At 38.1% G+C, this 9,914-nt stretch overlaps 1 protein-coding gene across 3 annotated transcripts in view; it reads left to right on the top strand.

The window, feature by feature from the left end:
• The first annotated feature begins 595 nt into the window (after positions 1–595).
• Rp1 (RP1 axonemal microtubule associated) overlaps positions 596–9,914 on the top strand; it is a 354,819-nt gene continuing 345,500 nt past the window's right edge. For 2 of the 3 annotated variants that reach the window (XM_074066939.1, XM_074066940.1), the window contains exons 1-2: positions 620–1,231; positions 1,891–2,062. In XM_074066939.1, the coding sequence (XP_073923040.1) occupies positions 620–1,231; positions 1,891–2,062 (784 nt within the window). Of the gene's footprint in view, positions 1,232–1,890; positions 2,063–4,319; positions 9,877–9,914 lie in introns of all 3 variants that reach the window. The other variant, XM_020154479.2, reaches the window with a different exon arrangement.

The raw sequence follows: 9,914 nt of genomic DNA, 5'->3' as shown, positions 1-9,914 counted from the left end.
TATTAGCCATAGCTCTGTCTTCCTGTGGGTAACTACTATCAACAGGCTATACATATTTATGAACTTTCCCCCATTTGTATAATAAGTATGTTTACATATAAAGCAATGTTATAGCATATGTGGTTTCGAACTTTTTTTTTTTTTTGTGAGACAAGATCTTGCCATGTAACCCAGGCTGGCCTCAAACTTGTGATCCTCCTGCCCCAGCTTCCTGAGTGCTGAGATTACAGGATTACAAGTGTCAGGCCATCACACTGGGCTTGCCACCATCATCCTTCTATGCCAAAATTTCATATAAAGCCATGTTTAATGGTTACATACTTATCCATTGCATGGGTATACATATCATAATTTATTTACATAGGCCCTTATTAGTGTCTGTAGGTTTTAAAATTTTAAATTATAAATGTCCTTCTTTGTTTCATTTATGTGGTTCTATTGTAGTCTCTTAAAATTGTCTTCCAAAATCTGGCAGCATAATGAATAAATAAAATCCTAGGAATATTCCACATGTCTACAACTGTATTTAGCATGCATTAGCATGATCACATAGTCTCTATGGTGCAGAATGTTATTCTGGAGACAAACAATTCTCTGCTCCCTCTAGGTCTCAACCAAAATGAGTGAGACTCCTTCTACTAGTTTTTCTACTGTCTATCGGACTTCCGAAGGCCAAGTTCCTTCATCTCGCCATTTAAGCATCACTCATCCTGTTGTGGCCAAACGGATCATCTTCTACAAGAGCGGAGACCCCCAATTCCGCGGTGTCAGGGTGGTGGTGAACCCTCGTTCCTTTAAGACCTTCGATGCTTTGCTGGACAGCCTGTCGGGAAAGGTGCCCCTGCCTTTTGGGGTGAGGAACATCAGCACCCCTCGGGGAAGGCACAGTATCACGAGGCTGGAGGAGCTGGAGGATGGTGAGTCATACCTGTGCTCCCATGGTAGGAAGGTACAGCCAGTTGACCTGGACAAGGCTCGCCGGCGCCCGCGGCCCTGGCTCAGCAGCCGCTCTGTCAATACGCATGCGCCCCGCCGCCCGGCCGCACCAGCGGCTCCCAGCATGCCCCGCGCCCCGCGAAGGCTTCTGGTCTTCAAGAACGGCGACCCACAGAGCAGGCGCGTGGTTCTTCTGAGCAGGCGGGTCACCCAGAGCTTCGAGGTCTTCCTGCAGCACCTGAGCCAGGTCATGCAGTGCCCGGTGGCCAAGCTGTATGCCACTGATGGGAGGAAGGTGAGCATTCCGCAGTCCAGGCGGGCGAAGGGCAGCCCCCCAGGAAGACAGGCCCACCTGTCTTAGTCTGTTTCTCTGTGTCTCGCTGTCCTCCACACCACTACCCCCACCCCGCCTCCCTTCTCTTTCTCCTCTCCTGTTCTGTCTGGGCATTGGGCACAACTGTTGCCTTTTCCTTTCTGTCTTCCCTGAGCACCAAGTTACAGAGTTTTGGCACAGAATCCAATTTTGGTAATATTTCTTGGAAGGGAGTGGGCACGTTCTTCTAGCTGGAGAAAGTGTTTTCCTAAGATCCCTGCTGGTGGGTCTGCAGCTGGCAGCATGTCCAAAGAGGTTACTTTCTTGGCCGGGCCATGTTCACTGGACCTTTTCCCAGCAGGCCCTGGGGAGGCAGACATTTCGCTTTGTTTAATACAGTTGTAGACTTAAGTGGGGAATATCAGACTCCTTTAGTTTCCAGCTTCTGCTAGTAGATAGGTTCAATAAGGTTGTCCCCCTTTTCTATCCATTTTTGTAGCTATCTTTGGGGGCCTAAGAAAATGCGTGGTGAGTATCTCAAGCCTGGGAAGTTACTGAATTGATTCATTCAAAATTACAAAATTACCACATGGAAAAACCGAAACTTGTTCATGTAAGGACATGACTCTGATTTCTTCTAGGTTCCTAGCCTCCAGGCAGTGACTCTAAGCTCTGGAGCTGTGGTGGCAGCAGGAAGGGAACCATTTAAACCAGGAAATTATGACATCCAAAAGTACTTGCTTCCTGCTAAATTACCAGGGATCTCTCATCGTGTGCACCGGAAGGGAAATGCTAGGGCAGAAAGCAGAAAGAGTAAGTTATTTATAAATATGTAGGCCTTATTTTTAGGCCTGAGGGTTGTTTGTTTCGAAAAAAAAAATGCTTAAATGACCAAGTAAATCACGGAAAATACATGAGGATTAAAAATATTCTAAAATGAAGTTGATTCTATTTGTCATCGGAAAGAGTAATTCAAAAATTACACCTTGTAATTTTTAAAGACGTTTCCAAATCAATTAATAATCATCTTATATTGATGAGTTATGCTTTCTAATTTTTGTTTTTGCATAAAATAACCTAATTTCTGCATAAAATGCCTAGTTAAAGTAACATGACAGAAGTTCCTTTTTTTGGCAGTACTGGGGTTTGAACTCAGGGCCTCATGCTTGATAGGCATGCACTCTACCATTTGAGCCAGTATGCCAGCAAGACGCCAGAATTCTTTGCTTTGAACAGGAAATTTTATGGAATTCATGTAAGTGGTATCTCTGGTAGTTTTGGTGTTTTCTCTGAATAGTACCTTGAAGCATTCATAGCTATAGCTGAGCTCAGCAGGTTAGTAGAGTGACTATATATTTTCAAATCTACCTATATGCTCTACCTTCTGAAGTTACTTCTTTAAAAATTATAAATCTTTAGGACCACTTTTTATTTATTAAGAAAAGGTTCATGAAGTCAATTCACACTAGTCAACAATAATCTAGGTTAATTCCTTAGGGTTGGCTGCACAATGTAGTATTATTCTTTGGATAGGGGAGCAAGAGGGCCTCTTGAGGCTCAAGGGTGTGGGAGAGGCTAATCTCATTATTCATTGTGCTCAGTATTTCCTGGGAAACTTTAGCTCTATGCTAATGTACTGATTGCCATTTGTATTTGAATTTTAATTTTCATTCTCTTTAGACATGGAATAATAGGCATTTTAAGAAGTACTAATCCCTCCAATTCTTAATAATGTGGGTAAAATTCATCCATTATTGTCATTTAATTATTTCATGGATATGCTTAATAAATAATTATTAATGCACTATTTATAGGCATTAGGCCATCAAATACATGTTACACATTGGTAGTAGTATTTCACCTTGGTCATTTTACTAATGTGATTTTACTTTTTTATGGCATCCCCTCCCCAGTCCCCCTTGGGACAGGGTCTTACTATGTATCCCTGGCTAGTCTGAACTTGCTATAAAGCCTGATTTAGCCTACCAAGTACTGAGGGCTTATAGGTGTGTACCACCACCATGCCAAGGCATATTTTGTATCAGATATCAGCTGCTGATTATGATTTTTGATGAAGTTAGGAAATTTAAGAAATTTGTTAAGTTTTACTTAAAAAATTAAGAGTGAGGCATTTTCATTTATAATTTTGGTAAAACCATATGAAAAATAATAAAATATTTTTGTGTTTGTACTTTGAAACATTAAAGGTGGTTACTTGATTGTGGGCATGTATGGATCTACAGAGACTACTAATAGGAATTTGATTGAATTTAAGAAGCAGAAATGTCAAGATCATACACTAAAAAATATCTAAGCAGGGTGTGTGGGGGTATATGCCTAAATCCCAGCATTTGGGAGACTGATGCAGGAAGATTTTGAGTTCAAGGTCAACCTGGGATACCTAGTAAGACTGTGTCTCAAAAAAACCAAAATTCAGACCTATGTTCTCTTTTGTGCCATAAGTTAAATCAACATCACTGATTATACAAAATGAGCATTAAATTAATTGTTATTTGATTAATCCAGTCTTAAATACTAAAAAGGTTTCTGCTTTCACAAATCTATAGCTATCCCTCTTGGGTAGGATAACACCATATACTTTTTACTTGCCTTGTTTAAATAGATAAGTAGCACTTGATTAGACTCCAGTTTTAGGATTGGCAAATGAAATAAAATGAAACAAAACCCCACAGAAACCTTTTTTCTTCAATAGAATCTGTAGCAATTTCTATGCTATATGTTTCTTATTAAAATTACCTCATTAAACTTGTTAAAAGTAAAATTTTGTGAATCGCCTCATTTAAGTAGAATTACAGGTTTCATTTCAAGAGTGGTTTGAAGAAATGTACCAGATGTTACAGTAAGTTTTCTCAAATAATCATTGAATACATAAAGTTTAGAAACATACTGATATTTTACTGTGAAATACAGAAAATTTGATAGTTTTTGTACTAATTTTTTTCTTTTTCCTCTTCTTTCTCTGCTGCCTTTTCCATTGGATATTTATAACTTCTCTACCTTCCATGTTGTATTTTGATGTGGATATCTTTTACTCTTAAAATATTGAAAGCGAGCACACACATGTCTTCAATGCCAGGATCCCAGATTTATTCTGTCTCTTCTAACAAAACACATGATTTCTACTCAGACTATTCTTTTGTTCCTGAAAACTACTTGGCCTTAGAAAAACATGATTCTCAGAACTTATCAATATATCCTTCTGAAGACGATATTGAGAAATCAATTGTTTTTAATCAAGATGGTACTATGACAGTTGAGATGAAAGTTCGATTCAAGATAAAAGAGGAGGAAACCATAAAGTGGACAACCACTGTCAACAGAGCTGGTCTTCCTAATAATGATGAAAAGAATGATATAAACAGTTTTCCAGGAAGAACAGATGATCGATCATCTAGTTTAAAACTTACAGCATGTTCCTTGTCTGCTGATGTCTCAGGCAATAATCAAGAGAGCAGTTTGTCAACGGAAATAAATACACAAGTGACAGATGGAGAGGCTGATACTTGTAGTTCTGCTAGTTGGGAGAATGCTGCTACGGGCACAGGTAACATCCAGGAAAGTCAGGATCAAGTGAAGCATCATTTTTATAGGCCTCCTACACCTGGACCAAATAGAGTGAGACAAAAAAAGTCTGTGATAGGGAGTGTGACCTTAGTATCTGAAACAGAAGTTCAGGAGAAACAGTTTTCCTATAGTGAAGAAAGGGAAGGTGGGGAAAACAAATCCGAGTATCACATGTTCACACATTCTTGCAGTAAAATGTCATCAGTATCTAACAAACCAGTACTTGTTCAGATCAGTAACAACGAGCAGATAGAATCATCTTTAGAAAGAAAAAAGGAAAGCAGACTCCTGAAGTCAAGTGCAATAAGTGCTGGTGTTATAGAAATTACAAGTCAGAAGATGTTAAAGATGTCCCATAGTAATGACTTAGCATCAGCAATATCAGAAAAATCAACTGTGGAAGAAGGTGTAGTTGATAGTGGAATATCAGACAACAAAACTGGTATCCAGAACTTTGGAACTTACGATAATTCCAATGATAGATTCAGTCCTTTTTCAACAGGTGCAACTCACTCTTTAAGAAGCAGCACAGGAACTGACAAAATTATTTCTGAGGCTCCAGCTTCAGTAGGATCCTCTACAGATAGCATAAGAATTAACAGACTAATTAATGATTTTGCTCAGTGTGGTTTAACAGAACTTACAAAAAGTGGAAAGCAGATTTTGTCATCTGTTACCAGCAAAAAGAAGAAGAAAGCTCACCAGCAAGTGATAAATTTCAGGTATCAGGATGGGAAGATTGCAACCAAAGGAGTCTCTAACATGAGTCTGAGAGTAAACAGAAGAGGTAGAATTGCACAGAAAACCATATTGCAAGATTCTGACAGTTCCCGTAAAAGGAATATACTTTGTGAGGAGGACCCCCATACAAATGATATGGTAATTCAACCAAATCTCAGTCCCACAATTTCAAAGAATTTCCACAGAAGTAAATTAAATACTATTCAAAATCTTAGGGTTCAGGGACTTTTAACCAAAAGAAAATCCAGGACACTAAAGAAAATAAGCTTAGGAGGACCTAGAAAAAGAGAAATTCATCAAGGAGATAAAGTATTTCCCTCTAATGAATCAAAATATTTCAAAAGTACTTTGGAAAATCAAAGTTTATTTCATGTGTCTAGCGTTCTTGAGCAAAATCCAAAAGCTTTTCATGGGCCAAAGTCTCAAGCAGAAGTGACATCTAGAAATTTGAGAGGAATGGTAAAAAAGAGTTTAGTTCCAAAATCTAATGATTCACATATAACTTTAAAAAGCCAGAAAAAGCAAAAAAGGGATACATTGAAATCAGGTGCTATTGTAAGTAAACAACATGCTATAACCAGGGAAAATTCTTTAGCTTCTTTGAAAAAATCTGGTTTTCCTGAGGATATTTCCCACTATTCAGTTCAAAATTACATACAGAGATGGTTGCACAACATAAATCCATATCCAGCTTTACCTAGAAAGTCAGCCCCATCATGCAAAAATGAAAGGAGTGTGGTAACTTATAATAGTAATGATTTTCCAGGAAATAATCCTCATACAAATTCTGCAAAAGGAAATAACTTTATTATGGAAGGTAATAAGCACATAAACAAAAATGCCAGTTGGATAGGAAGTAATCTATGTAAAGAACAATGTGAGTCTCTAATTATCAAAGATAATGGTGAAGAAATTAAAAAAGATCCCTGTGACAGCCAGGATGGATCTCTTAATGATGCCTACTTGATTTCCCTGCATGAATATTGTACTATGTCACAGTCAGCTATTAATGATTGTAACACTATAAGTCAGATATCTGCTGAAAAGTCAGGACCAAAGGCAGGCTTTGTTTATCAAGAAATAAACCTAGCTCCAAAAGGGCAAAGTGTAGAGGCTGCCATTCAAGTAGATCCTATGGAAGAGAACGCTCCAAAAGACCTCTTACCAGTCTTGTTGCTTAACCAACTGCAAGCTTCAGTTTCTAGTGTTCACAAGTCTCAGAATGGAGTTGTTCAAATGCCAGGTTCACTTGCAAATGTTCCCTTCCCTTCTGCAATATGTAATACATCCACTAATCTCCTTCTCGCTTGGCTCTTGGTGCTCAACCTAAAGGAAAGTATGAATAGTTTCTGTCAAGGTGATGCTTGCAAGATTACCAACAGATCTTCTGAAATACTTGCATTGATGGAGGTTCTAAAGCATATTGCCATTACAGAGGAAGCGGATGACTTGAAGATGGCTGTTGCTAATTTAGTGGAATCAACCACAAATTGCAGCGAGCCCAGTGACAAAGAACAAGATATATTGCCAGTAGATCTTTCTGCAAATTGTACCATAGCCAACATTCAGAGAGTTCCTAAGTGCAATGAAAATGAAAGAACACAGAAAATCTTGTTGGGTGGAGGCTATTCTGCCAGTGAGGGCTGTGACTTTGAGTTCTGTGTTTCAGCGTTGTCTAGCAAGTCACATGATTCTCCATGTGAGATTTGCACTGTAAATAAGACTTATTCTTCAAAAGAGATGTGTAACTCCAGTGACACTTTTTTCACTGGTGATGGTTGTGCCATCAGTCAGACCTTGATGGATAAAGATAGTTTCTCAGGAGAGGTCTGTTTAGTTACTGATGCCGAGTCTTCCCATAAGGCTTGTGCTCAAAAGGAGAACCATATCAATGAAGCAGCATGCCCAATTCCTGTTCCCATCAGAGTTTGTAATACCACGAGCTTTTTAAATTCCAAAGAAAATAAATATAACCTAGAATTAACTGAAGAATTCAAAAGAATTGATGTTCAGAAAGACCTAAATACTTTGTCAGACCCTGGAAATAAGAATGACTTTAACACATCAGTGTCACATCAAAATGCCAGTAACTCAAGCCCCTGTGACCTTTTCCTAAATAAAGCTGATCCAGAATTTGATGAACATAATTCTCTAGATAAATTTAAAAAATGTTCATTAAAGAAATATCAGGATAAAAATGCATATACATTCTTTGATAAGGAAGAATCAAGGACTTCTGAAGAACCAAGTTCAGTAACCAACAGCATGACATCAAGTGAAAGAAATAACATTTCAGAATTGGAATCTTTTGAAGAATTAGAAAACCAAGACAGTGGTGTATTTAACACAAAGGTAAATGCAGGAGAGCAAGCCACTGAAGACTCAATCCAAGAAGAGCTAGAGGCTAGTAAAAATTTGGAGTTGATAGACATACCTAACAGGAATATAGAAGAAAGAAGAAACAGTGTGATTTCTGAGACAATCAGTAGGAGGCAGATGACACCACCATCTTTAGTTTTTTGCTATGATTCTAAGCAAAATACTAAAAAGGAGATTAGTGCAGGAGAAACTAAAAGAGTTAAAATGATGGTGAAAAGCATGGAAATTGGAAGTTATTCCAAGTCATCTCTTGATTTTAAAAAATGCTTAAAAAGTCCAGTGACTTCTGACCGGTTGGACTATAGACCAGACAGTGAGAGTGAGCAGCCGCATAAAACATCCAGTGATGACCACAATGATAGTGACCAAGAAAAAGATTGCAATCGAGGATTTGTTAAAAGGACAATAGAAAAGCTCTATGGGAAAGCAGAAATTATTAAACCACCTTTTTTCCCTGGGTCTATACACAGATCTCAAGTTTGCCCTTACAATTCTGTGGAATTTCAATGTGCTAGGAAAGCAAGTTTTTCTGATACTGAGGGTCAGTCATTTGGCTCTTCTGAACAGGTATCTAATAGTTCACCTATGTTGCAGGAATTCCAGGATGAAAGACAAGGTAAATGTAATGGTGTAAGGGCCAGTCATCATGGGGGTGACATTGTGGAACATGGTGCAAAACGAGTTGATATTAACAAGGTCCTTAGAGACAAAGAGGAAGGAGAACTGATTGACAAAGGCAAGTGGCTTTTGAGAGAAAATCATTTGCTAAGGGTGTCATCTGAACATCTTGGCATGTATGGCAATGCAGATACCACATCACTGGATACACTACCTGATAATAACAGCATTGATGTGCCATATTCACATTTTGGAAATTTGGGTGTAGGCCCAACAATGGCTGAACTGTCCTCTTCAGAACTGGAGGAAATGACTCAACCCCTTGAACTGAAATGCAATTATTTTAACTTACCCCATGGTAGTGACTCTGAGCCTTTCTGCGATGATTTTCTAGATGTTCAGAATAAAACCTGTGCTAAGGAGAGAGTACCAAATCACAACACAGAGGAGAAGGGTAATCATTTGTCAGAAAGAGTGTGCACATCTGTCACTCATGCCTTTACACTTGCTGGTAACAAAGTCCATCCTGTTTCTGATGATACTATTAAAACCCAACCATTACCTGTCAGCAATTTAACTCATGGTGCACTTCAGGAAGGTGACTCTTTAGATAAACTCTATGCTCTTTGTGGTCAACATTGCCCAATACTGACTGTTATTACCCAACCAGTAAGTGAGGAAAACCGAGGCTTTGCTTATCGCAAAGATTCTGATATTGAAAATTCCTTGGGTTTCCATTTATGGATGAAAATATATCCATATTTGCTACAATCAAACAAAAACATGTTCGGGGTTAAGAACAATAGAGCAAGTATGAGAAAAGAATTTGTTAATGCCACTGGTGATCCATTTGATCTCCTTGATTTCAATAACATGTTTGACATGATGGGTAAAAGAAGGAAACCGAAAAGAATCAACTTGATGGACTTAGAGGAAGAAAATAATTTGAAGAAATTTCAATTACATTTGAAGGAAAGTTTTTGTGTAAATTGCTTGCACGCATCATTGTTAGCTGTGGATGCTGTGAACTCTGATATACAAAATCGCAGCAATTGGACATGTATCTTTAAAACAGTTAATGAGAATAACAATTTATTAAATAGATTCCAAGGCTCAAGTACAAATCTAAACCAAGTAGTAAGAGAAAATATCAATTGTTATTTCTCCTTTGAAGCTCTTGGTCAAGCCTGGTTGTTAGATATTTGCCAAGTTGAAACATCTTTAAATATTATCAACAGAAATGTGTTAGAAATATATTTTTTTGAGGGTGAAAATATTTTCATTTGGGAAGAGGAAAATCAAATACAGCTTTTTTTTTTTTTTTTTTGGTTGGACTAGCGTT

The sequence above is a fragment of the Castor canadensis genome, chromosome 3 (assembly GCF_047511655.1).
Source record: "Castor canadensis chromosome 3, mCasCan1.hap1v2, whole genome shotgun sequence".
Taxonomy (NCBI): domain Eukaryota; kingdom Metazoa; phylum Chordata; class Mammalia; order Rodentia; family Castoridae; genus Castor; species Castor canadensis.
This window is presented reverse-complemented; position numbering and strand designations above follow the sequence as displayed.